Below are 27317 nucleotides of genomic sequence, written 5' to 3' on the forward strand. Positions count from 1 at the left end.
TGGTAATAGAGGGGGATGAGGACGGAAAAGATAGAAATGAAGGCGCGGTGACAATAGACAATGTCTTTTTCTTCCAGTTGTCTCCTAAATCCATTCCTGAACCTAGGACAACCAGTACCTCAAACAAGGCTTCTCATACAATAGATAGTTTATAAATATTAGTTATTTTTTTAATGTTTTTATTTATTTTTGAGAGAGAGAAACAGTATGAGTGGGGGAGGGGCAGAGAGAGAGAGGGAGACACAGAATTGGAAGCAAGCTCCAGACTCCCAGCTGTCAGCACAAAGCCTGACGTGGGGCTTGAACCCATGAACTGCGAGATCATGACCGGAATCGAAGTTTGATGCTTAACCAACTGAGCCACCCAGGCGCCCCTAAATATTAGTTATTTGAATGAATATATGAATGAATGAATACTTTATTCAGCCTTCTCTTCATCATCAAGCCTTTCCTCTTAATGGTCTTTGAATGTCTGTAGTCTCCTTACCTGTCATTTAAGGTGGCTAAATAATGCCCATAGCATTTGTTCGCAAGTTTAATGTTAGGCAGTAATTCTCAACTGGGGAGATTTGGCCTCCTACAGGACATTTGGTCATGTCTAGAGACATGTGGGCTTGGGGGATACACTACTGACAACTAGAGGATAAAGGCCAGGGATGCTGCTAAACATTTCACGGAGTACAGATCGCCCTCTGCAACAAAGTATTAACAGGCTCAAAAAGGCAATAGTGCTAGTGTTGAGAAACACTGGGTTGGAGTACAGAATAGAGGGGAGAAAGGGGGAAAATAATTGAATGCAAAAGGAGGGAAGAACTAAATATAAGATTAGGGACCAGCAAACTTTTTTGGTAAGGGACACAGAGGTAACTATTTTAGGCTTTTTGTGGGCCATAAGATCTCTGGTGGCAACCACTCAGCACTGCGGTTGCAACAGGAAAGCAGCCATACTCAATATGTAAATGAATGCCTGAACTTGTGTTTCAATAAAACTTTAAGGGCACTGACATTTAAACTTCATACAATGTTCACATTCCACAAACTATTATTTGTATTTTTCCCAACCATTTAAAAATGTAAAAACTATTTTTAACTGTAAGTCTTACAAAGATAAGCAGGCAGAAGTTTTCTAACCCCTGATAGAGGAAGGACAAGGTGGGAGAACTGGAACAAAAATAACTATGGGAGAGTATCACGTTAGTTTAGTGTTCATACTAGACAGATTAGGCTAGCTTATGCTGAGGTACAGACAACCTCAAAATCTTAATGGTTTACAATAAAGGGCATTTCTCACTCATAGTGCAGGTGCACTGTGTGCCGGCTACATTCTGCTCCGTGTTGTTTTCATTCTGGAATTCAGACTAATAGAGGTGCCTTTATCTGGGACATCACTGGATCTAGTGGCAGAAGAAAAATGGAGGAGGTGGGAAACCGTGTGCCAGCTTTGGACATTTTTGACTAAAATCAACAAACATCGTTCTTATATTTCAGCCAAAGTAGGTCACACACCCATGCTGGACCATGCTAGAGATAATGAGATCCTCTTTAGGGAGGGGCAGTGACTGTGAACGACAGCATAGTTTGACACACTGCCTCTCCTTAGTGCCTTCAGTTGCTTAGGTTTGGTTATTCTTGAACCCAGATTTACCGTGTTATGCAAACTAGTGTCTTAAGTGGGGACTAGGAGATACCATAATAATGAAAATAAAAGTGTCTAGTGTTTGTTTATCCAGTGATTATTTCCCATACATTCATCCTTTACATGCATTTTTGCATTTAATCCTCACAATAACCCATTGAGATAGTCATTTTTATCCCCACTTTATAGATGAGAAAACTGAGCAATAGAGAGATTGAAGGTACTTGACTATCAAGTAGCTGAAATTCAAATCCGGAGCACTCCAGTTATAAAGCACATGTTGCTGTTCTAACACTGTGGTTGAGGACAAAGGTTCTGATGATAAATTGCCAAGATTCAAATTCTGGCTGGTGCCGGACACTAATGACTTGAGCAAGTTCTCCAACTTCTCTTAGTGTTTCCGTCTATAACATAGGACATTAACAGTATCTACCTCATGGGGTTTTTATAAATTTAAATATAGAAATTAATGTATGTGGAGTGCTAGTATTTAAAACAGTGCTTGGTTAAAAGAAAAACTTTGCTACTGTTATTAGTAATGTTTTGAAAAGCTCCACTCGTCTTCCTATTCCCCTACTTCTGTTCCCTCCTTATTCTCAATTTCCTTTGAGAATTGTGGCACTAAATTTTTGTTGCCACCTTATGTTTATTTTTCGACTTACACTTTACCAACATGGAGGGTAAACTATAGGAATACCATTGCCATCAACCTAGCTGTTTATCTCTGCTTCCCAGACCTTCTCCATCTATCACTTTTATGTTTGTTATTTGAATTCCTAGTTTATATTCATGTGGGTACACAGCAATGATCTGGGATACAGTAGACTGCCTAGGTCAAAGGTACTAATACCGGCCCTGCCCCTTGTTACATGAACTTGCCGATCATTTCTTCCAGTTAATTTTTTAAAGTTGATGGTTTGCTGTGTTTTAATTTTGGAAACAACATACTAATTTTCCTCCCTTGTGAAAATCATGACAAACCAAGCAAGCAGAGTAGTAAATTGTTCTTGGCATAGGTCTATCGGTCGTCAGCCTTTTAAAAACCAGATGCTTGTGGGAAGGGCCCAAAGGGCTAGTGGAGTTATTATGACAGAGGTGTACACATTTCTTTTTCACGTGGGGTAAAGAAAGCTAAGCAATTGATTCTCCATTGTGGTGCTTAAAGTGGAAGGACACAGAATAACTTGTACGCAAGTTGGAATTTCTTTATTTACCATCGCCCTCAAACTTACATTTTTCTTTAAAAAATAATTTATTACATAAAGCAGGAGGATAAACCATTCCACTCCTTATTTGTCCACTTGAAACAATACATAGACTTGAACTGCTGGTTTTGATTATGATTAATCTGTAGTTAGGGTGTTAAGCCTCATGCGGATAGTGGGACTTTCCTGATGATTTATGGTGTTAATGTGTCTTTTCTTCTTTTCTTCTTCTTTAAATATTTTTAAAGTTCTGGTCTGGAAATTTCTTTTTTTTTTTTAATCTTTTTCCCCCAGTCCACATTTGAATTTGCCAGTTTAGCTGCGTAGATTGAGAAGCAATAATTATGAAAGAGCAGTAGGAAAGTTTACAAAATTTGGGAGTATTAATGGAGGCACATTATTATGTAAGTAAAGTCAAAGCTAAGATTTTCATTGTTCTTATATGCTTGAATTATCATCAGACCAATCTTAAATTATTTTATACTTCTGAAGGTTCCAAATAAATTTAGATTTTCTAGATATAGCAGACTGGAACATAGTCATTTACCTTCTTTTCTGCCTATTGGACTTACATTGTGGGTCCACTAGGCACCAAGTGCCATTTTAAACATATTCTTGCCACCGGCTTCTACAAAATTGATGTCTTTAATCAAGTCACAAACATAAATTTGATCGGTGCTATTCTGTATGGATTAGGATCTAAGGGCTTATACATAAAAGTTGTCTATAAGAAGAAATATCCTCAGATATGCAGAGTCATGCTGGAGACATACATGGGTTTCCTCATTTTCACACTTAGATTGCTAGGTTAGATCAAAGCTAAATTCTAATTCCATTTAGTTTTATGGAATAATCAGCCTTCTCTCTTTCCTGACCAGTTTCCAATTATTTAGCCTTTTTCCTCTAAAATCCATGGAGCAAAGTTAAGCACTATCTTCCCTCTAATTTCATAGCATATTTGAAGGAGCTTTGTAGGGAATGGAACAGGATGACAGAGTACCAAGCATGAAAAAGGCTAGGTTCTTGAATCATATTTGCCTCATGCTAAATTATTTGGGGAACGCTGCAGTCATTATTATTCGAGAGTAAAGTGACACTGGAAAACAATATATTTTTTTCAAGTTAATCATTCAGATTTATTTTATAAAGGCAAAGAGAGTTCACTTGTTGATTTTGTAGTGAAGGCAAAAGCCATTTATTTGGCTAATTCATGCAATCCTTGAGTAAAATTTAAACCTGGGTTACTTTTGAGGATTTAAAGGAGTAGGACACATGTGAATATAATGATATTAGATATGTGTAATTCTGAATAATAAAATAAAGATTAAGATGGTAATTTTGGTCCCTCAAGTACTGGTATTTAAACTTTAAAAATCAATCAAGAGAGAAGATTAAGTGGTGTTTCTTTGGTACTAAAAATGTAAAGCTAAGACCAAATTGTTCTATTTTCACAGATTTAAGATATAGAGAATGATATTTAAAGACATTAAAATGGCTATTAAATTCTCTTCAGTTTGCAAAGAATCTCCTATGAAGTACACTTAGAAGAAATCCCTGAGTACATTAACTACTCTATTAGTATCTTCCTTCATAAACAAAGAAGAACAATTTAAAAGTTTTGCAAGACATATAAACACACTACTTAGCAAAAGCAGTATCTGGGTATAAGACTCCCTCCATGGTGCTTCTAAATTAGGCCACCAAATGTTTAACAGGAGAAACAATAGATTCACAAAATTAAAACATGATATTTGAACACATTAACCATTCTTAGGTAAATCCAAAAACCATTGTCTTATGGTGTTTCTATTTTGTTTTAACCACTCAATATTGTTCTTCACTGTTTCCAGCACTTGCTGCCTAGGTTTTTCTCCCGCTCCAGCTTCTGGATATTTTTTGAAAAAGCTTTCCATCTAGAAAAGAAAGGGAAATAATTAAGAAAGTCATTTTAAGCCCAACTAGTCTTCAAGACTTTTACTTACAAACTGGATTGGTTTCTTTCTTCCCTGGAAATTCATTATTATTGTACAACACCAAGGTACAGTCTTGGTGCATCGTTTAGATTAAGCCCATCTCTTACATTAGCAGTCATTACTGGACTTCTGGCACCATGTCAAGTCAAAGGAGGCTCTGCCATATTGGAGAAGGAGAAGCACACTAAATTGCTGGCATGGCCTGCTGTGCTTCTGGGGCTTTCTCTGTTTCCTATGCATTCCCCAGGCATTCCCTGGAAAACCTGGTCTGCGGAATGATGGCTTTCCTTATTAGCCTTTCACTTCAGGAGTCGGAAATATATTAACATACTCTCAATTCACTTATTAAGGACTTCCAATAACATCTCTTTTAACCTTCGTTCTATTTTTCCTCTTCCTTCCAAAGTCTTTCCCCAAATTCAATTATAGTGTTGTTTGCTACTTACAAAAATGAGAATTCTTTTGTTTCTTTCTAAATTAATTAATTAATTAACTAATTAGTTTTTGAGGTGGGGAAGGTGCAGAGAGAGAGGGAGCAGGCTCTGCACTGGTCCATGAACCATGAGATCATGACCTAAGCCGAAATCAAGAGCTGGACACCCAACTGACTAAGCCACCCAGGTGCCTGAATTTTGTTTCTTAATACACAGAATATTATCATTCCAACATATAATATGCAGATACTGAAAATTCATATGATCTCTGTCCAACATTAATAAATGTTTTTCCTTCTGGGAACTGAGATAATTTGAAACCTAAAAAGTCTTTAAATTCCAAAACTATAAAGGGGTGCCTGGGTGGCTCAGTCAGTTAAGTGTTGGACTTCAGCTCAGGTCATGATCTCATGGTTTGTGGGTTCAAGCTCCACGTTGGGCTCTGTGCTGACAGCCTGGAGCCTGCTTCAGGTTCTGTGTCTCCCTCTCTCTCTGGCCCTCCCCCACTCACTCACATTCTCTCCCTCTCTAAAAAATAAATAAACATTGAAAAAAATTTAATTCCAAAACTATGAATTTTAAGAGGAATCAAATCTTGACCATCTTATTCCAAGCTACATTTACCGGGGGACACATACTATCCAAGCTTTGATAAGCCAAAAGGTAGCCTTCTAAGCCTCCTAAGGCCTCAGCTTTCTCCACTTTTAAACTTTGTTTCTTGATTATTTGAATGTTTTTCAGTTTAGAAAAAAATAGGTAAACATTTAATTAGATATAAGAATTATTTCTTTCTCCCTGTCTTCTGCGACCCCAATAGAGAAAATGCCATTTCTGTTTGAAACAAAGAAAACAGTTAAATTCTTTCTTCCTGGACAAGTCCAGAGGGATTTAGGTTCATACCTGCCAGAGCTGCAGTTCGGTGTTGAATGGTTCTGCTATGGTGACAATTCTGCCAAGGTTTCTGTCATTGAGTGTATATCTAAAGAGAAGTTTAAGGAAGTAAAAGGGAATATAAGTGCCTAGAACTTTAAATCATTTCTCTAGATGTAGACATCTGCTTTTGATTTGTGTGTGTGTGTGTGTGTGTGTGTGTGTGTGTGTGTGTGTTAAAGTAATTTGCAGAGTAAGTAAAACATAGAAACACATTTAATTTAATATTTCTATTCAGGAAGCATTCTTAGTAAATCCTTCACTTTTTTTGTAGACAGATCCACAACACTATCCCGGATGTGGTAGACTGCTTGCTGTATTCCCCAAATCTGTTCTTCTTTCCTGCACTGTGAGAACCCAGATAGAGATTACATTTGTCAGCCTCCCTCATAGCGAGGTGCAGATGGGTGGCTCAGTTCGTATCAGTGGAACACGAGCAGAAGCGGTATGTTCAACCACTGCCTCCTTGCTTCGGTAAAGGAAAATCGCTTGCCTTGGACTTCTTTTTCTCCCCTCCCTCCAACCTTCAACCACACCAATCGGATAAGGTCCTATGTCTCATAGAGTAGAACTACTTCAACAACTTAGAATGCTCACTTCAGCAGACTAACCTGAGTGAGAAATAATTACGCATATCCTTTAAGCTGCTGCATGTCTGTATTTTCGATACAGCAGGGTAGCTCTAGTCACCTTTATTGTGACAAATACTCTGTGCATCTTCCCGCAGGTGCAGAAATTTGAATATAAGCTATTCATTCTTCTTTCAAAAAGCTCTATTAGCTACTTGCATACCATATTGGTTTATATTAGCCTATATGATCTATATTAGACTAAGCAAAGACACTTACAGCTAAGTGCAAAGATAGGATTTTAGAGATGATACTCGATTCCTTTCCCTTTTGCACTTTTTCTCTTAAAGAGCAAGGATCAGAAATTTCCTTACAGACCGTAATATGAATAATTATGATACAGGTAAAAATCTCATCACAACTAGTCACAGTGTAAGAAAAACAACCACAAGAATTATGTATTAACTTTGAACCACTGGAATGCCAGAGAAGAATAAAAGAAAATATATCACTATATAGAGAGGTAAACAAATGGTAGGAGAAATTCTACACTTAAAAATTATCACATAACAGAAGCAGAAACCATGGAGATAAAAACTAAGATTATTACACACATCTTAAAAATTGTTTATACTAAAATTCAACCTCATAAAATTAAGTCAAAATTTGTTGTTTTGATGTGAAAAGAGCAAATATTTTCACTATGTAAATATTTCACTATACAGTTCTTCACTATACAAATACATTTCACTATAAAAATTTAAAAGGGAGAAATATGCCAACGTGAAATTATCAAGCAAATGAATCCACAGTTTGCAGAAGAAACATAAAGACAAAATATGCCAATGGGAAAAAACATGAAATGTTCTAATAACTAACCATTGTCAGTGTACCAGGTCCAGTGCCACCAGACCATCAGATCTTCCTTTTCCTTGCACTTATTTTCTTATATAGTTTTGATTCCTTGGTCTACCATTTTCAACATTTTTTTTCCCTAAGCCCTAAACTCCCTTATAGTTTAATAATTTGTTCCCAGCAGAAATCCAGCTTTGGAGAAAATCAACTGCCCATTTCCTCTGTGTTTGCACCAGGTGGCTAATCTGTCAAGGACGGTCACCCAACTTTCTTCATAATGTTTCACTAAAAATTCATAATATCAATCTTAAATGGACGCTCCACATTGACAGTCCTCCTACATTACCCTGGTCAATTCATTCTCTTTATCCTTGAATTACTTTTTTCAAGTGTTGTCACTCTCTTCCAACCTCCAGACATTCTCCTGCTTTCCTCCCTCTCCAACAAAGATGACCTTGTCTTCTAATCCACAGAGAAAATATACGGTAACTCCTACATCTTTTAGTTTGCAAATATACAAAGATACCTAGTTTTCTTCTATCATCTGTGCATTGACTCCGACTTCTCTCCACTTAAAAACTTTATTTTTGAAAGAATCTTTTCTGGGGGCGCCTGGGTGGCTCAGTCGGTTAAGCGTCCCACTTTGGCTCAGGTCATGATCTCGTGGTCCCTGAATTCGAGCCCCGCGTTGGGCTCTGTGCTGACAGCTCAGAGCCTGGAGCCTGTTTCAGATTCTGTGTCTCCCTCTCTCTCTGGCCCTCCCCCGTTCATTCTCTGTCTCTCTCTGTCTCAAAAATAAATAAACGTTAAAAAAAAAAATTTAAAAGAATCTTTTCTGTACTACATGTTAAAGCTCTCATTCTTCACTGGGTCTTTCTCATCAGCTTTAAAATATATTAAACATATTAAAATGAACTTCCACATAAAGAAAGAAAAAAACTCCTCTTCCTTGATCTGGCATCTCTTAATATCCTTTTTTCTCACCGCCACATCCAGAGTTAACTTATTTTTTTAAAGAATTTATTGTTATTTTTCTTTTTTTTTAATTTTTTTTTAACGTTTTATTTATTTTTGAGACAGAGAGAGACAGAGCATGAATGGGGGAGGGTCAGAGAGAGAGGGAGACACAGAATCCGAAACAGGCTCCAGGCTCTGAGCTGTCAGCACAGAGCCCGACGCGGGGCTCAAACTCACGGACTGTGAGATCATGACCTGAGCCAAAGTCAAACGCTTAACTGACTGAGCCACCCAGGCGCCCCAAGAATTTCTTGTTATTTTTGATAAATTTTTTAATGTCTATTTATTTTTGAGAGACAGAGAGAGACAGAGTGTGAGTGGGGCAGGGGCAGAGAGAGAGGGAGACACAGAATCTGAAGCAGGCTCCAGGCTCCAAGCTATCAGCACAGAGCCGGATGCAAGGTTTGAACCTGTGAACTGTGAGATCATGACTTGAGCCAAAGTCGGACGCTTAACTGACTAGGCCACGCAGGCGCCCCCCAGAGTCAAACTTTTCAAAGAGTCCTCTACATTTCTTGTCTTCTTTTTTTCACCATTGACTGTTTTATTAACTTGCTTCAATTTAGGTTCTGCCCCCATCACTCCACTGAGAAAGTAGATCTCTAGAGTTACTAATAGCTCTTATGCCAGTAAATATAATGGGCATTTTTTGATCTTGGATTTACTTTAAACTTAAATATTTAAGCATTTGACAAGGAACTATAACTTCCTTGAAACCATCTCTACTTCAACATCTCAAAAGAGACTCAAAGGCATCATAAATAGCAAACTGAAGCCATTGTTCTCCTTCTATAAGCCTTATGTTTTCTAGAAATCTAGGCACTATCCTTGTCCCCTCACGACGGTCCTGTTTCTAATTCACCAAGTTCTAAATGTTGTTCCTATCTCTTCATCTTCATCATTACATCCATAGTCCAATCTGCCACTATCTTTTGCTGGGACTTTTCTAGTAGCTCTCTGACTGCTTCTCTCAAATCCACTCTGGCCCCTATCTAGGTCTGTGACTTAGTACCAGAGCTTTCTTTTTAAAGTAAAATCAATCATTTCACTTTCTTACTTAAAACCCCTTAGTGGCTTATCATTGCTCTTATAACAACAGCCCAAATATTAACCTGACCCTGCAAAGGTTGGCCATTATCTTTTTACTTTTCTGATAGTAGACATTCAGCCAAGAGTGCTTCACCTCCTGTTCCCATAAGTCACTCCCACTTTTCCTTTAGAATTCAGCTCAATTGTCACTTCCTTGGGGAAGCCCTTAAAGTCCAACTTCTCCTGACTTGGTCAGTTTCCCTTTTACATTCTTTCAGTGTACATAGAACCTCTTCTATTTGTAGTTATTAAAGGTTTAAGTATACATGTATTAGTGTGATTCTTTAATTAATATTGGACTCCATCACCAGATTCTCAGCTCCATGAGGACAGAGAACCAGTATGTTTCTACTATCATATCTTCAATGCCAGGCACAGTGCCTAGCACATAATGGATGTTACACAATATTTACTGGGTGAAAGAATTATATTTAAAATGAGATATCAGTTTTTATATACTCAATTAGCAAGGATAGGAGTAATTTTCTTTTTCTGGGTGACAGTTCTGCCACATTCATCACAAAGTTTGGAAAAATTTTATGATCCAACATATGGAGATTGGCCAAATAAACTAAGATGTATCTACACATTGAAATATGATTGAGCATTAGAAATAACATTGAAGAAGCATACTTAAAGACATGAAAAGACATTGAAATATGATTGAGCATTAGAAATAACATTGAAGAAGCATACTTAAAGACATGAAAGACATCCATGATATAGGATGATGCAGGGGAAACAGCAGGTTATAAAATCATATGTATAATATGATTCCTTTTATATAAATAAACAGCCATAGGAAAATACCTCAAGGAAACAGTGGTGTGACAATAAGAGTTATTTCTAAATGGTAGAATTATGAGTGATTTTTGCATCCTTATTTTTGCTTATCTGTATTTTGTGCAATAAAATACATACTCATTTTATAATAAGAAAATGGGGATTTAAAAAAGGAGAATCACACAAAAAAATAAAAATGATAAAAATAAAAAAGGAGAATCACACTAAGTTGCTGTAATGATATTCTATAGATTCAAAGAAAGTCTGTTAATTAGAGGTAAGAACACAATTTTTCTCAGTGACTTTCTATAATTTCTATAATATTCCTCTTCTGCTTTGTTCTTAGTGACTATAAATTAAAGAATATTTTGGGGAACTAGCAATGGAGAGATTGAGTAAAGACTGAAACTACTTGTATAAATACTAAAAATGCCAGAACAAAATATGTTTATACCAATAAACCAACATCACATAGCCTGTAGCATTTAAAGGGAAATATGCTGTATATTTATCCTATTAATTACTTTTAAAACTAAAATAAAGATTTATCTTAAATATTTTAAAAATAATATTATGTAACAATCCTCTTCTTGGATTTAATATTTACATAAGTTTTATCATATAATCCAAAAGAAATTATTTCATGCTCATAAAACTTTTGATTAAATTCTAATTAATTTTTTTGTTTGAGGCAGTCTTTAAATAGTTACAATTATGTCTCTACTGACTTAATTTTCATCCATAGTCATAAATTAAAATCAAACTCTAACACACCACACTACTGACTTACTAAGTTCATTCCCCTTCACAGTTTCATCTAAGACCTTACTGGGATAAACAAAATCAAAGAATAACTGCTGAAGTATCCTTGGAACTTTTTGGTTAAGTCTCAAACTAGAAAGGGCATTAGTGATGTGGCCATCAGTTGTCATAAAAGTCATATGACAAACCCTTTATAAAAAAGCAGCTTATTTATTTTAGGATGACAATAAGTTGTTCAGGATCCTAGGCAGGAAAACCACTCATTCGAATTCTGGAAAATATTCAAGTTTGAACATATTTGTATATAGCTTGCTCATTTTTGTTTAATTTATCCTATCCAATTTTAGTGGGAAAATTCTATTTATTCAAACTAACCATAATTAATATTGGGCGTTATTTTTGTGTTCACCATGTGGTTGTAATATAATTTTATGTTTGAGTCTATGTGAAATAATGCCTCATGAGAATTAGATCATTAGACTATGAAGAAATATTAAAAGCCCTGGGCAAGGGTTTTGGAAGTAGCACTGGAAATAGTTTATCATTTTTTTTTAATTTCAGGATTAGGTCTAATTTACTTGAGGACCAGATGGTTATGACTTTTATGACAAAGTAACACCTGTTTTTTTCTAGTTCTTAATTATTAAGAGGAATGACAGTGAACTAATTTTTTAAATGAAATATGCATTATTTGAAATCAATCACACTAGAACTATTCAAATAGGCCTTGAGAAGTATTTTATTTAATAAACAATAAGGGAATGGCCACTTTATTATGCAAAATGGAACATTATTTACTCTTTTTTTTATAATAATTCAGAAGTAAGCACTCTTTATCTGCATAGGTTTCTTGCAGCAAAGGCCAAAAAAAATGACTTACGGTCTTTTTGATTAAAACAAAAAACTCAGTACATGTCACTAGGCATATAGTAAGCAAATGGAAGTACTAGCTTGCATAATATGAAGTGTTATCTCCAGATAACAACATGTTCCCAATAGGTAGATTTATTAATTCCATCACGCCTTTCATTGAAATGGTTATACACAGATGGACAGGCATCACACACACACACACACACACACACACACACACACACGCATGCACACGCACCAGTCAAACTTCATAGAGATGGAGCAGTTTCACTCAATAATTACAAGAACAAAAAGGGGAAAAATTTTCATCACAAATAGGCAAAAGCAATGTAGGGTATTGGGGCTGAAACATACAGATGCAATCTGGATCTCAGAAGGATGAGAAATGTGAATGAACCTAATGGCAGTCTGATGAGTGATGGGGTAAAAAAGAGAACAGAAAATTTTCTTCATAGTTAGTATCTCTGATAAGTCATTGTCAACTAGGTAGTGCTGATGGGAAAACAGGAGAGATTAGGAGAGGATAACGGCCTATTTCCCACCGTGGGGATTGCACACAGTAAAGGTCTTTTGGTCAATGTTTGCACATTTATTTGGGATCTATTTTTAAATGGGAGTAAGCATTAAATTTAGAAGATTAGCACCAAGAATGGCAACATTTCTTCTACATGGGGCTGAAGAAATAAATTTGGGAAAGCATCCCTTTAGTTTGACTTGTTCTCTTGTCCTTTCTATTTCCCATCTTAAGATTGCTATTGCCTGGGAAATATAGGTCCCTTTTTAAGAAGTTTTCAAAATACCTAAAGTTTAATTATCTGGTCAAGGGAGATAAAAATTATCATCCATATAAGCTCAGTAAGATATAGAGCTACAATGTGAACCTAGGTCCAGAAGTTCTCACTTCGTTTTCATTAAATATTAATCGAGAATAAATATGTGTCTGCAATTATACTAAGTGCTAACACAACAGGGAGATTTATATTAAGTTATTTTAACCAAACTAAAAATAATACAATTTAGGCATCTCTCCAGATTTCAGAACTCTGTAGATCAGTTAAAACAATAACTTCCAGAAAAGGAATTAGGCCTAAAATTAACTAGTATATTGCTTCCTTAGGAGGAAACTACCATGATCCTTTACTTCTAATAATATGCCATTCCAGATATTGTATAGATGTCAGAGAAAGCACAGCAAAAAGAAACAGAATATGTAGATGATATCAAACAAAGAGAACAACAGACCATTAGCTGATTATCCCACCTGTTGACTAGATAGTCCCAGTTGAGTTGAATCCAATTCCAGGCCATGGTCTTCCCATAGCTGTTATATGAGATATATCGGATGACTGTAAACACATCCTGAGTTTTAATAAGATTTGGGTCCTTGAGAAAATCCAAATATCTAAGAAAATCCAAAGAGAAAAACAATTCAAATTTTAGCTATTAACTTTTAAAAATTGGGGCGCCTGGGTGGCGCAGTCGGCTAAGCGTCCGACTTCAGCCAGGTCACGATCTCGCGGTCCGTGAGTTCGAGCCCCGCGTCAGGCTCTGGGCTGATGGCTCAGAGCCTGGAGCCTGTTTCCGATTCTGTGTCTCCCTCTCTCTCTGTCCCTCCCCCGTTCATGCTCTGTCTCTCTCTGTGCCAAAAATAAATAAAAAACGTTGAAAAAAAAATTTTAAAAATTAACTGCACTTATTGAATAAAAGCACTTCACCCACTTATTATCCCACTGGGAAAAAAAAAAGGGAGCCAGTAAATTAAGGGAAAGTATTTATACTTTTATTTTCTAGAGGATAATAGTCACATCTTATTTGTTCTTCCTTAGATTGTAGGAAACAACCTTTTAACGTAACCTATATGGTTAGATTAATTACCTATAATTATAGTATAATGCAAATAAGTCCAAGATAAATTAAGTGACCAAATCAATAGATTTTTTTTTTAATTTTTTTTTTCAACGTTTATTTATTTTTGGGACAGAGAGAGACAGAGCATGAACGGGGGAGGGACAGAGAGAGAGGGAGACACAGAATCGGAAACAGGCTCCAGGCTCTGAGCCATCAGCCCAGAGCCTGACGCGGGGCTCGAACTCACGGACCGTGAGATCGTGACCTGGCTGAAGTCGGACGCTTAACCGACTGCGCCACCCAGGCGCCCCAATAGATTTTTTATTAACTTTATGCCATGGCTGTACCTAGAGGGCATACCTTGACATACTCTAGACCAGTGAACTTCCAGAAACTGCACTTTAGTGGTGGTCCTGAATTTTTGTGTAACTTATCTTTTATTCTCTAATTCATAAGAGTCTTAGTAAGGCATGTAAGCACTTGCTAATTTTCTCATCAGATAGAACAATGCCATCAAAATAATGGGTCAATATCATGTTTTATGGAGTGGCAAAATGATCAAGTTCTTGATAGACTATTTTAGGGCAGCGAGAAGGAGAATTGACATCTACTTTGAGATAAGATGGTGAAAAAGTATTATTGGCTCTGCCAGGTGGATACAAGGTGTTGCCAATAGTCCTTACAAATTGGGTATTGCATTGTAATTTCCTATTTATATTTATATTGTGCCTCTCTCATGAGCTATAAGCTTCTCAAGGATAGATACCACATCTTATTCATTTTTACTCCCACAATTTATAGACCTATATATAGAAAGGACATCCTAAGTGTTGGTTAAATGAATGAAGTAAATAACTCAGAAACCATAACCATACAACATATGAATGAAGACAGATGTTAGTTGATTTGGAGGCATAGGTGTAGTGGGAGAAGATTCATAGATGGTCTTCAAGCAGTCTTTCTGAGTGGAATATAAATGTGTGTGTGTGTGTGTGTGTGTGTGTGTGTGTGTGTGCGCGCGTGCGCATATTGTGGCAGATACTCCTTCTCTGCTGACAGAAACAATTTTGTTCTGGGCTTGGATCAAGGTATCCCTGATCCTAGGGAAGTAGGTAGGCTCCTACCCCAGCCTCAGAGTATGACGATGGCCCCAATCAGTCAAAGGAATTCAAGTTCTTCCTAGTCAGCAAATGATCAAGTGGTAGACCTAGAGTATAACCCAGAATGATCAAGTGTGATCCAGTTCTAGTTATGAGGGGAAGTGGAGATAATTCGACTTTAGCATAAAAGAAACTTGTGAGGAGAAACTCTTTGCTCTTGTTCTGCTTTCACTTAACATATTTGCGTGAAGACAAAATACTTGGAGCTCTAGAAGTTATGAGACATCCAATATGTTGAGGATGGCAGAATGGAAAGAGAAACACCCCAGGTCCTGGATGAAAATATTGAACCACTGCTCACAACTAGAAACTGCCTACCTCCAGCATGTTTTCATGTGAGGTTACCCTTCTTTATTCCACTCTTACATGGATATTTTGTTTCTTGCTGGGAAAATATGTTATAATAGATGTTCTTGGAAATGCATCTTACTTTAATTAGCATCTTAAAGTGACACATAAGCCATCAAATGCCATTCATATAAGTGAAGAAAAAAGTTACCTGGACAGAAGAGTAACATTCTTCACTGAGGCTAATCCATACAGTAGTTTTTCTTTTTCCTGAGCTAATGAAGTTTTCTGGTATTGATCAAGAGTATAGTTCCATGAAGTCTCATTACCAGAGTTCTGCATTCCATACCGATATACCAGAAGCCTGAGGTTTACAGGAAGCCTAGAAGAAGAAACAGTGTTTCAGAGGTTTAAAGTCTTCATTTCTAAGTTTGAAGGCCTCTAGAAATGAACACATGCTGGACAGTCACCTTACAGTCCCACTCAGCCACTGCTGAAATAATTGGGTAGCATTGTCCAAAGCTTCTTGATCTCCCATCTTGCACGCAAGCCCTAATACGGAAGCACGTAGTAACCTTAAAAAACAAACACACACAAAGCTGGGGCCTTGAGCACTTTTTAACATGTTTTAACATACACTGACAAATATTAAGTGAAAATTTAAAAATGTAAGAAATAACTTTGTAAGGTGGTCTCCAACATCATTCCATCCCAGAAAATCTGCAATGGGCTTCACTTGACTCCGGAAGTATTCCTGAAATAAAAGCACCATGTACAGTAAGAATTTACTGTTTATCAAGTTTCTTAATAATTATAATATGAAGCCCCTGTTGTAATCTTCTTTCATACTAGTCCAGAGAACTTTGGGTCTCTCCTTAGGGAAGGGACGTATTCAGTTCTATCACATTGCAAATTTGCTTCAGTCTTGAAGATAAGAACATCCTGGGTGATTCTCTAATGTTTTGTAAAACGTTGGGTAAGCCCCTTTTAAGCTCTACTTTTTAGTTAATAACATTTGTGATAAGTAGAGTAACACCTGACCTACCTACTGCACTAAGAAGATTAATCAAGTATTGATGACATTAAAATAGTGATAACTAATGTATGTACATTGCTTTTGGATTTACAAAGGGTTTTTATTTTATATGGTCTACACTATCCCATTGCCATGGACAGTGAAGTGCTGACATTCCTACTGTATGAAGGAAATGAAGACTCACAAATATTAAAACATTTGTCCAAGTTATTGCATTTAGTAAGTAGAAGAGCTACAGATTTGAATCCAGAATTTCCTTAAAATCGCAAGTGACCTAGCAAAGTGTGTCAGAAATCACAAAACAAAGTAATCAGAATGACTAGCCCATCACAAACTCTCAACGTGGAAATAACAGCAGTAAGAATAAGGAAATATAATGTTATATTTTGGTAAGAATAAATTCATTTTAACATTGACAAGTCCATTAAAAATAAGATCTAGTTAGTATCTTGTCTATTTTAACTAAAATATTAATTCTTGTATTCTTTCCAACACTAAAATATATCATTATGTGGTATACTGAACCAGAAATATGGACATACTTCAAGTTGGAAAAAAACAGAGATAGCATCTCTTTGGTTTGACTAGTCATGTCATTGTACTTTCCTTTCATTTCACTTGGCAGGTCGATGTGCTTTGGAAGCTCCTTCTCTCAGAAATCTCCCTACTCTTCTAATTGCTACACATTTACTTTCATAAGATCTAGCATTAACATCACCTCAATCACAGGGTAAAGCTCTTTATCATCTTCAAACATGCTAATGATATAGGTTACAGCTGAAATTGCTCTCTGCCATGGTAAAAAATCTTCTTCCTTTCTGAGATACTTGGTCAAGTTTAGAGCCATCTTATAATCTAGAAGTTGAGCTCTAGGGAAGAGAAAAAAAAAAACAGTTAATTTAAAACCATAGACTAGTACTCATTTGACTGAAAGTACTCATACGGAAATCACAGAATTCAACATTAATGAGAATCCTTCTATTAAACAATTAAGAAAATGGATTTATTTTGGGGGGGCAAGTCAAAGAGGTTTGTTCACATGATGCATTAGTGCTTTCATACTTTCAGTAGTAAAGTGGAAGACAGAATATTGAAAAGTACATTTGAAAAATTGCTGAGGTAAAATTTTGGATAAAAGCCATTTAGCTATGGCTAATATTGATGGATAGACATAAGCTGATTGTAATATACATATGTACCATGATAAATATATCTTATGGAAATTACATTTGATGTGAAGAAGCATGAATGACAACACTCATGAATTATGAATACTTAAAACATTCCAATTTAACTTATATTGCCCATTAAAACATCTTTTTCATATACGTCCAAGTAATACTAATAAATATAGATTTTGTTCTTCCACAAAATCTGAAGTTTCTATTGACATTTCAAAGTTTAAAGAATCCAATTTCTTCCTCCTTAAAAGGGATTCTAGAGCCTTTTGAAATACTGTTCTCAGAAATCTGTTATGCCTCACATTTTAGACTAGGTTTTAAAAAAGAACCTTAGATGGGAATCCTGCCTTTTCAAATTACATTTTGAAAGTTTAAGTTAAATAATAAATGTTGAATTATTGAATTAGTAATATCGATGTGTTGGCTATTATGTTTGAAATTATTTTGTGAATAAATAAGACAGTAAATATATCTTGATTTCTTCCCAAGAGTTTGATTACAGGATGTACTAATATTGGACAGATAGAGAAGAATACAAATCTTTGATATCATTTGATTTACATAATGAGATATGATACACAGCTTGTTTTCAGTTCAGAGAGTTGATTTCCCCTATTTTCTCAGTTCCTGATCTTATTTAGAAGGAATTATATTTTGAAGCATTCAACCTCCCTTAATAATAGTATAAATAATATGGAGAAATGGTGTGTTTTATTCAGAATGTTGGTTAAGTAAAAAAAAAAAAAATGTAGAATTTTGTGTTGATACTTGAAACTTGAGAATTTTCTAATTTTAATGATTCTCTATTTTCCCTGGTGGATAGAGCAACAGCCATGTCCAGTTGGTGATTTTTTAAGGTGGTTATGAAGAATAGTTGTTGCTCTGAGGATCAATTTAGCGAAGAGAACAATGAAAGTTTAGGAAGGATGACAGATTGTTTGGTCAGAAGCCAAGTGGTCTGTACATTTCAGATAGGTGAAGATTGGAAGGAATGAGTCTTGGTTACTAAGGCCAGAAGAATTGGCTAATTAGGTAGCATAAGTAGAAGTAAGAAGGGAATACTATGTATTCAAATGTTGAAAATCAATATCCTATCCCATTGCCTTATATTTTCCAACATGCTTGATAGCTACGCAACAGTTCCGTTTTGGTATCACTTGTTTTCTTTAAGTCTGAGTCATATGGTCAGAACGCTGGACTGGGAGTGAATTTTTGCTGATTATTATAGGGATGACATTTTGAGAAATTAGCTGATGCACCTTTCTTTTTCCACAAATTATGTTACTCCACAGCTCCTACTGGTATTTGATAACTCCAGAGGAAGAGCAGCATCATTTAACATTTATTTATTTTTGAGAGACAGAGACAGAGTGTGAGTGGGGGTAGGGCAGAGGAAGACACAGAATCCAAAGCAGGCTCCAGGCTCTGAGCTGTCAGCACAGAGTCCGACACAGGGCTTGAACTCATGAGCCCCGAGATCATGACCTCAGCTGAAGTCGGACTCTTAACCTAGGCGCCCTGAAGAGCAGTATCATTTAGAACTATGATTCTCAAATTTGAGCATACATCTGCAACACCTGGAAAGTTCATTCAATCACATACTCCTGATTTAGCAGGGGTTCTGATTTGGCAGGTTTGGAATAGAGCCTAAGAATCTGAATTTCTCACAAGTTCCTAGGTAGTATTGATACTGCTGGGACCACATGTGAAGACCTGCTTTTGAGAACAAAGTCATCTCTAGTGCCCTTCTCAAATCCCCTTACAGTCCTGTGTTGGCTCACAGCTGCCACCTTCTTCAGAGAATAGCCCTTGGCCAAATACAGCCATCCTACCTAAAAGGTTATGCAATCCCCACCCCTGGCCATTAATTTTAGGATTCAGGAATAAAATAAGCCAACCTGTTTCCCTCAAGTTGGACCCACTCTTCAGCACAATTCATAGCTTTCTAGTGGAATCTAGCAAAGCTCGACTCCATCTGAGACCATATTATGGCTTAGCTTTTTATCCCTGTCCCATTCTGTTTCTCATACTCCCTATCTCATGAGAGTTCTCTCTCAATAAACTACACATACATTAACCCACATTTCATACTCTATTTCTAGAAAGGGAACTCAACCTAGGATATCATTCTTATGCAACTTTGAGTCTCAAATTCCATTAGTTAAATCCATAGACATACAGCATTTCTGAAAGCCAGATGTGGTTAAGAATTTTCTTTATTCAAAAATCATCCAGGGGCACCTGGGTGACTCAGTCAGTTGAATGTTCGATTCTTGATTTCGGCTCAGGTCATGATCTCAGGTTCATGAGATGGAGCCATGCGTTGGGATTTGCACTGAAAGTGTGGAGCCTGCTTGGGATTCTCTCTCTCTTCCTCTCCCTCTGCCCCTCCTCTGCTCACATTCTCTCTCTCTCTCTCAAAATCAGTAAACATTAAAAAAAAATCTTCCATCAATCTAGCAGAAGCCTAGCTTGATGGACTTAAACTGTCCTATAATCCAGAGAAGAGGGAAGCTAAAACTTAAAGTTTCCACCAAACTCAATGGCCAAGAGGACAAGCAGGTCTAATGAGAGAATTCTTGCTCTCCTATCTTTGGCTAGGGCAGCCAGGAAGTTTGGGGAATCCTGTAACAAAGGGTTTGTTTTTGCTTCCCTGGATGTGACCTGGAAAGACAGCATAGTCCTCAGAGAAGCTGAGGTAAGCATAGTGTCTTGCCAAACATTACTCTTTACTGGGACATTAGAAACAGTTCAGAGAGGTGCCTGGGTGGAAGGAACTGACCTCATGTGCTCATGTTCCCCCGCGAAGCCTTGGGTGGTATGGAGAATTTCAAAAGTTCCCATGTGTCTGATCTCTCAGGGTTCACTTGCCAATTAAATTCTAATTTCTGGCTTAAAACAGTCGCTTTGCAAACAAATAGATCCTTTTTGATTACTTAGTTGATTACTTCTCCTTTAAAAGGGAGTCCATGGGCAGCGTTGGGGTTGGGGGGAGATTGGGAGGGTGAGGTTGCTTATCCAGGTCTGTGTTGTGCTCTGGTCACCTCTCAAACACCTATAAAATGGTAAAACTAGTGACCTAGAGATCTGTAACCTGGCATAGCTGATGTTCACTGGCTGTCTTTATTTGCTAACCTGCTCCTCACTTTGGATGTCATAGGAGCCACTGCTCTGTGAAGCCTGGCTGAAATTCTGTCCACATCATTAGCTTAGGTGGCCCTTTAAGCCATCCTTTCTGCCCTTCTTTCTTCACCTAGAGACCCCTGCTCCCACCCACTGGCTTGCTAGCCAGTACTCTCTGCTTTCCCTTATGTTACTCTTCACCCCTCTCCTGGCTGTAGCACAGAGTGGGCCACAGAGCACAATATAAGCTACTGAAAAGGAAAAACCTACGGTAACAGGTGGACAAAAAAAAAAAAAAAAAAAAAAAAAAAGGATTCTTTCTCAGTTTTGGCAAGGCCCCTTGCCTAACCCCCCTTGGCCTAAATCCCAAAGTAAGATTCAGGCCCACCAAATTGGAACTAACATGGTCAGTATAGATTTTTGTGATTCTTAGCTGATAACCCACCACTAGACTATTGCAGGCATTGGAGAGGCTAGGGGGAGAGAGACATTTTAAAAGAAGCCTTTAGGGGGCCACCTGGGTGGCTCAGTCGATTAAGCATCCAACTTCAGCTCAGGTCATGATCTCACGGTGTGTGGGTTTGAGCCCCGTGTCAGGCTCTGTGCTGACAGCTCAGAGACTGGAGCCTGCTTCGGATTCTGTGTCTCCCTCTCTCTCTGTCCCACCCCCACCCACACTCTGTCTCTGTTTCTCTCTCTCTCTCAAAAATAAATAAACATTAAAAAAAAATTTTAATAAAAATAAAAGAGGACTTTTGGGAGTGCTGTCAGTGTCCTGTGAATGCTCTCCTTCCACAGGGGAAAGAGAGATACAAGAGGCTTTTCCCCTTATGTCAAGCTTAGGAAAAGAGGCTTTAATGAGACCACTTGACGAGTTTTACCTGTGTAACCTGGAGTTTGGAGGCACAGTGGCCTGGTGTCTGATACCCAAGAAATCTAAAGGGTAAGAGACTACAGTTGACTACTGCTCTGGCCTCACAGTGAAGAGATAAGACTGCATGGGGTGGCCCATCCTTCCAGACTATGTTGGGGGAAAAGATATATGAATACTTCCTGTGGAGCAGAGGTGGTTCTGAGGTTTTCACTTGCTCACCTCAAGGAACTGCAGGAGAAAGACTCTTAGCAATAAGAATGGGTGTGGATGGCAAACACCCGAAGAAAACAGCACACAAGGAAAAGAGTCAGTATTCAACATCTACGAAGTTCAGACGGCACCAAATGTGGACAGTATGTCAGGCTCTTTCTTCCCTTCACCTGCTCTCCCTTCTGGCTCTCCTTGCCTTAGGTCTGGAGGAAGGAGAGGCAGCCCAGTAAGGGGGGGAAGAAGTAGAAGTTCCATGCCAAACAATGGGAAGGACATCAAGCACCTTGTTCCTGCTGCAGGTAGCCGGCCTACAACCTGCCTGAGTTGGGGGCAGGGAGGAACTTTAAAGGAAGTTGGTAACTTTGATGGTTTTACTGGACTGGCCATCTACTCAAACTGAGCCTGTCTGGGGGACTTGAAGCGTTGCAAGAATTTTTATTCCTTGTCTTAGACAAATGTACCCATCTGGATATTCATCCAGGGCAGTAAGAGTACTGGCTCCTCAAATTTGGGGACAGGGGAATCAAGAATGCATTTATTTTTAGATGTGCTCTTTTAGTCCTGCTTATGAAACATGATAGTTACATTTCTCTTTGAACAACCGAGCGGAACCGTATGAATTCTTATCCTACCCCAGGCACTTACCTGTGTAACTCCTTTTTTCTCCCTAAAGCTTCAGAGTGATCTGAATGTGTTGTGTGTGAATGTGATGTGTTTCTGCTTTTTTCTCCCTAAAGCTTCAGAGTGATCTGAATGTGTTGTCTGTGAATGTGATGTGTTTCTGCTTTTTTCTCCCTAAAGCTTCAGAGTAATCTGTACCTGGATGCAGTCAACACCAGTGAACTCTGTTGCCCTGAGTCTTGTTTTCCTCATGTGTTACAGAAAGAAATTGGGTGATAGCTCAATAGCCCAGGTGGTAGCTCAGGTATTTTCCAGATGGGTTGCTGTGATTCTACATGCTTTTTGGTTTTCAGATTTGTTTCACTTTCTCCCTTTCCTTATCTCTTCAAAATTTTACGGGGCTGTGGCCGAGGAGCTGAGCAAATGCGAGAAAGTCTTTCAATTCCGTGAGTTATTTGCTTTATATACACAGTTCCCCAGAGAGAGCTGTTCAAGAGGCTTTCACTTCTTAAAGCAAAAAGAACTGTCTGCATTGTGTTGTGATGGGAATTAAACCATAAAGAAAGATAGTGCCATTCTGTGTAATTTCTAACAGCCAAGAAGATGCCAAGCTTTGGAAAAGGTCATGATGCATTCAGAGGAGAGTTTCCCCCAAAAAGAATTCTTAATGGTTCTATTATGTTTTGAAATATTATCTTCCTTTACCACTTAATTTCCCAGGCCTGTGCAGTGTCTGGGACAGTCAAGGGGTACACTTTAATTAAGTACTTGCTACAGGCCAGACATTGGTTGGGGCGCTTTATGCACATTACTTCATTTATTTCTTACAAGTCTCACCAGGTCACCTCCATTCTACTCAAGAGTCAGAGAGAGGTTAAGAAATTTACTTAAGGTTATACAGAACCAAGATTTTAATCTGGTTCCCCAGCTCCTTTTTTAGCCCTACTCATTCCCTCCTTTAAAACTGTCGAGAAGGTTTTCTGACTTCCAGTGTATTATCGAGGAAGTCTGTGTAAAATAGTTCTCTCATTCCTTTAGTGCTGGCATACTATCCCTCAGGTATGTATTCAGCTCATATTTAATGAGCTTCTGCCATGGGCCAGTCACAGGAGCTGGGAATAAAATACACCGGGAACATGATCTGGGCTCCTACCCTCACTAACTTACAGTTTGGTAGCTTGGTAGGTGAGATGGACAATTAACAAGAAATGACCGTACCAGATCGTGGTGAAATACAGAGTCCGCAAAAGGGACACCCAACCCAGACAGAGGGGCCAGTGAAGGCTTTTTTATGTCTAGGATGAGGCCACTACAAAGCCACGAAACCAGTGGGCTGTGTCCCTAGCTCCTACAAGTATCAGAAATTCAACAAATACCAGTTGAATTAGTGGTGTTAGACTACTTGAAAACAAAACAAAACAAAACAAAACAAAAAAAAAACCCTCAAAGGTACTGTGGTTACTACTCCTCCATTTCCCTAATATATGTTGATGATTTTTTTTCTAAGCGTAGGTTACGTTCAAGCCATGGGAAAAAAAAAAAGTCAAATTTCTTAAACGGTACCTTAGTTCTGATCAATCCTAGAGCACCATGTTTCATTCTTTTTACCTTGATTACTTAACAAGATTTGACAACTCTGGCCATAAAATGATACAATGGGCTTAGTTAGGCTCATAGAACTAAGTTAATGAAATACGTTGTCATTTTATTAAATCAAATTATGCAAGTGCACTTTTGAGCATTTGCAAATGTCACTCCTAATTAGCTCAAGGGCTCTGGTATAGTCAAACCCTACTCAAAGGTGAGTTTTTGTGGGTCTGATAAGAGCTAATATCAGTATTTGGGCTATGAGGCTTATATGGGTTTTTAAAAAGAGAGTTAAGGAAAACAATAATGTTATAAATAGTGGCTTTGGATATTTTAAGCTATAACTAATACTTAAACATTGTTGCAACTCATTAAGAAAAGAGATTTGGGATACAATCCATAGTATTTTAAATAGTCTAAACTCATTCCAAAATTCACCTTGCCAAGGCAAAAGCATCATCGATAAGACTTGCGCGGTCAGCAGAAGAAAACCCCTGGGAAGAAGAAGAAAATGAGGTAAGAAGCACAATTTCTAAAACAAAGAATGTTGAAAAAAATTAATATCATTCAAGCTGTTGTTCTTAGAACAAAAATAAAACAATTCACAACCACTGCTACTCTTACCTTGTGGTTGAAGGAAAGATTGGTAGCTATCCATTCCCAAGTTGGTACTTCATAATTTACACGATAAAACCCAATATGATCTGGGTTTATTTTGAGAAAAACATTTCCAGCAGGATTAGAAGAGTTCAAAGTGATTCCTGTGGTAGTAAATAAACACTAATGAGAAACATGTTTGCATATACTGTAAACACAGAGAAATTAGGCCCAGAGGGTCAGAAGAAAAGAAAAGAAATATCAGCTCAGGGAGTCAAGTTTGATTTGGATCCAAAGCCCCAAAGCCTAATTCTTATTTAGTTGCCTAATTTTAGAACGTCACTGTAGTACGTGAGCTGAAAAAGAATAACTTATGTAAATAAGCGTCCTGTGATTTGTGACTTATACTTCTTACTGGTAGTAGCTTGCCAAAGGAGTGAAATAATTCTGTGCTTGTCAATCCTTCAATAAAAGTAAACAATGCCCAAAGACAGAGTGGTTCGTGCTTCTGGGGGTAGTCTGCATATTTCTAATCGTGATGGATGAATTACACAAAGAATATGCACTGGGCAGCCTGGGGAGGCGATAAAAATGTAAACATTTCAAAGAATACTTTATTTATTAAAATCAACATTCAAATTGATGGAAATGGCTATTGCCTAGCAGAACAATGATTTGAGCATCAGTAATGCTTTTAAAATGTCAAGAAGGCTCGCAATAGAACTGAAATCCAAATACGACATTCTTGATTTTGTAATCCATTTCATACTTGCTCTTCCAATTTTATTTATCTTTGTAAAGTCTTCTGTTTCCTTATTTCAGTTGATCACATCAATGCTTTTCAGCAATGGATTTGCCAAATGAACTCTCTTTCTAAAGTAGCATCCCGTATTTACAGAGGGCTCTAGTATATAGATTTTAGAAGCTCAGCATTGAAGGAACAGAGACTTATGTGTAAGATAAAAAAATATTCACTTAAAATAATAGCTGTGCTCTGACACGACCAGTATTTATTTGTTAGTGTTACTCCTATACTCTTTAATTCATACACTCTCTCGTTTGCACGGACAATATGCAGTGTAAGTAATGGTGTGAGAATAGTTAGTATATTTGAAAATTTTCAATTTTAATGTAGTGAGGGTGTAGGATGTGATATCGGAAAAAAGAAGATGAAGCTGGAAATAAAGTCTGGCTCTTCAAAGTACAAGAGCCACATGCCACGTGAAGAACTCCGTCTTCTGAGAGACAGAGAAGATTTTTAAGCAGGGAAATAACATGCTCACGTCTGCTTCATAGAAAGATACCTTTGCTAGTGGTGTGAGAGAGATATTGGGAGGAGATTTAGAGTCTCCTGTAATAACGTAGGGCAAGGGGGAATAAGGGCTTACTCTAATGTGGAGGCAATGAAAAAAGAAAGGAAGTGATGCATTCAAGAGACACATCACAGGTTAAAAGCAACAGTTGGTTTTCTTACTTGATGTGGAAAGTCAGAGGAGAGGAAAGTGGCTTGCATGATTGGATAAATAATGATGTTGCCATTACGGAGTAGAGGAAGATGAGTTAGTCTGGGAGGAAAGATGATTTAAATTTTGGAAGTGTTCACGAGGGTTGGAAGATCTCCAGGACGCAGTAGTTTTTCATAATACATGAGTAAGCTCTTCAGCAAGACAATACTTTTTTTTTAGGAGCGTTCAGAGGAGGTACTTGACAAATTATAAACCTTTACCTCACTCACGTAGTATTTATCTTTCTTTGTCATTCTCCCATGGACAGGTTGTTGAAAGGAAGCTAATCTTTTGGCAACCGTACACTTTGGATGTTTGGATCTGGAGGAGAGCCTCTTGCTAAGCACAGAGACATATGTTATAGGAGAAAGAGCATGAACTTTCGAGTCTGACAGATCTAGGATAAAACCCTTGCTCTGTGACTGACTAGCTGTGTGATCTTGGCCAAATCACTTGACCTCTCTGTGTCCCAGTTCACCATAAGGGAAATAGGGATAAAAATCCCTCACAGGACTGTTGTGAAGATTAAATAAGATAACATCAGTAAAGCGTTGGTCACACAGTGATTTGTCCAACAGATGGTAGCTATCCTCATTATTATGAAAGGGGATATGGCATAGTTCTATAAATAGCAAGGCAAATATAAATAACATTGAGAAGTTCCTGGCAATCCATCTAAATACTGCAGTATTTTAGTGTGCTTTATATATACCTAGTTAAGCCTGTCTCGGGTTACTGTGATTTTTCTCACTTTATAGATGAGGAAGCTGAGATCCAGGAAGTCAGTAGTTATGGACTTTCCAAGTTCATGCTACCTTCAGAACAGTTGTCAACAGCAAAAGACTGTTGGGTTGTTTAGTTGCATAGTGAAGTAAGTAGGACTAAAAATACTGGTGGCCATTCCCCATGGCACATGGAAGTCAGGGCATATGTTTCCTTTCCTTTCTCCACTTACCATTATTTTTTTTTCTGATTTTAACGGTTGTATGTGTTCCTTACAGTTCCAAATATGTATTTGGAAGATAACAAAAAAAAGTATAATGAAGAATATAAAAATTACCCACCACTAGTTAATGTAATAACTAGTAGTTATTTCTACTGCATGTGTGTCGTCTATATATGTGCATAAACACGCACACAGTACACATAATGGAACTTTAC

General features: G+C 37.5%; 1 protein-coding gene across 1 annotated transcript in view; it reads right to left on the reverse strand.

The window, feature by feature from the left end:
* Positions 1–2820: 2820 nt before the first annotated feature.
* The window catches only part of ENPEP (glutamyl aminopeptidase), an 82674-nt gene continuing 58177 nt past the window's right edge, over positions 2821–27317 (reverse strand). Inside the window, exons 12-20 of the mRNA XM_019417638.2 lie at positions 24679–24815; positions 24493–24548; positions 17177–17327; positions 16103–16176; positions 15893–15997; positions 15634–15804; positions 13388–13528; positions 6149–6227; positions 2821–4754 (exon numbers count right to left, since the gene is read on the reverse strand). Coding sequence (XP_019273183.2) covers positions 4602–4754; positions 6149–6227; positions 13388–13528; positions 15634–15804; positions 15893–15997; positions 16103–16176; positions 17177–17327; positions 24493–24548; positions 24679–24815 — 1067 coding nt within the window. The 3' untranslated portion in view covers positions 2821–4601. The remainder of the gene's footprint in view (positions 4755–6148; positions 6228–13387; positions 13529–15633; positions 15805–15892; positions 15998–16102; positions 16177–17176; positions 17328–24492; positions 24549–24678; positions 24816–27317) is intronic.

The sequence above is a fragment of the Panthera pardus genome, unplaced genomic scaffold (assembly GCF_024362965.1).
Source record: "Panthera pardus isolate Hobbes unplaced genomic scaffold, ASM2436296v1 HiC_scaffold_13, whole genome shotgun sequence".
In the NCBI taxonomy this organism is placed as follows: domain Eukaryota; kingdom Metazoa; phylum Chordata; class Mammalia; order Carnivora; family Felidae; genus Panthera; species Panthera pardus.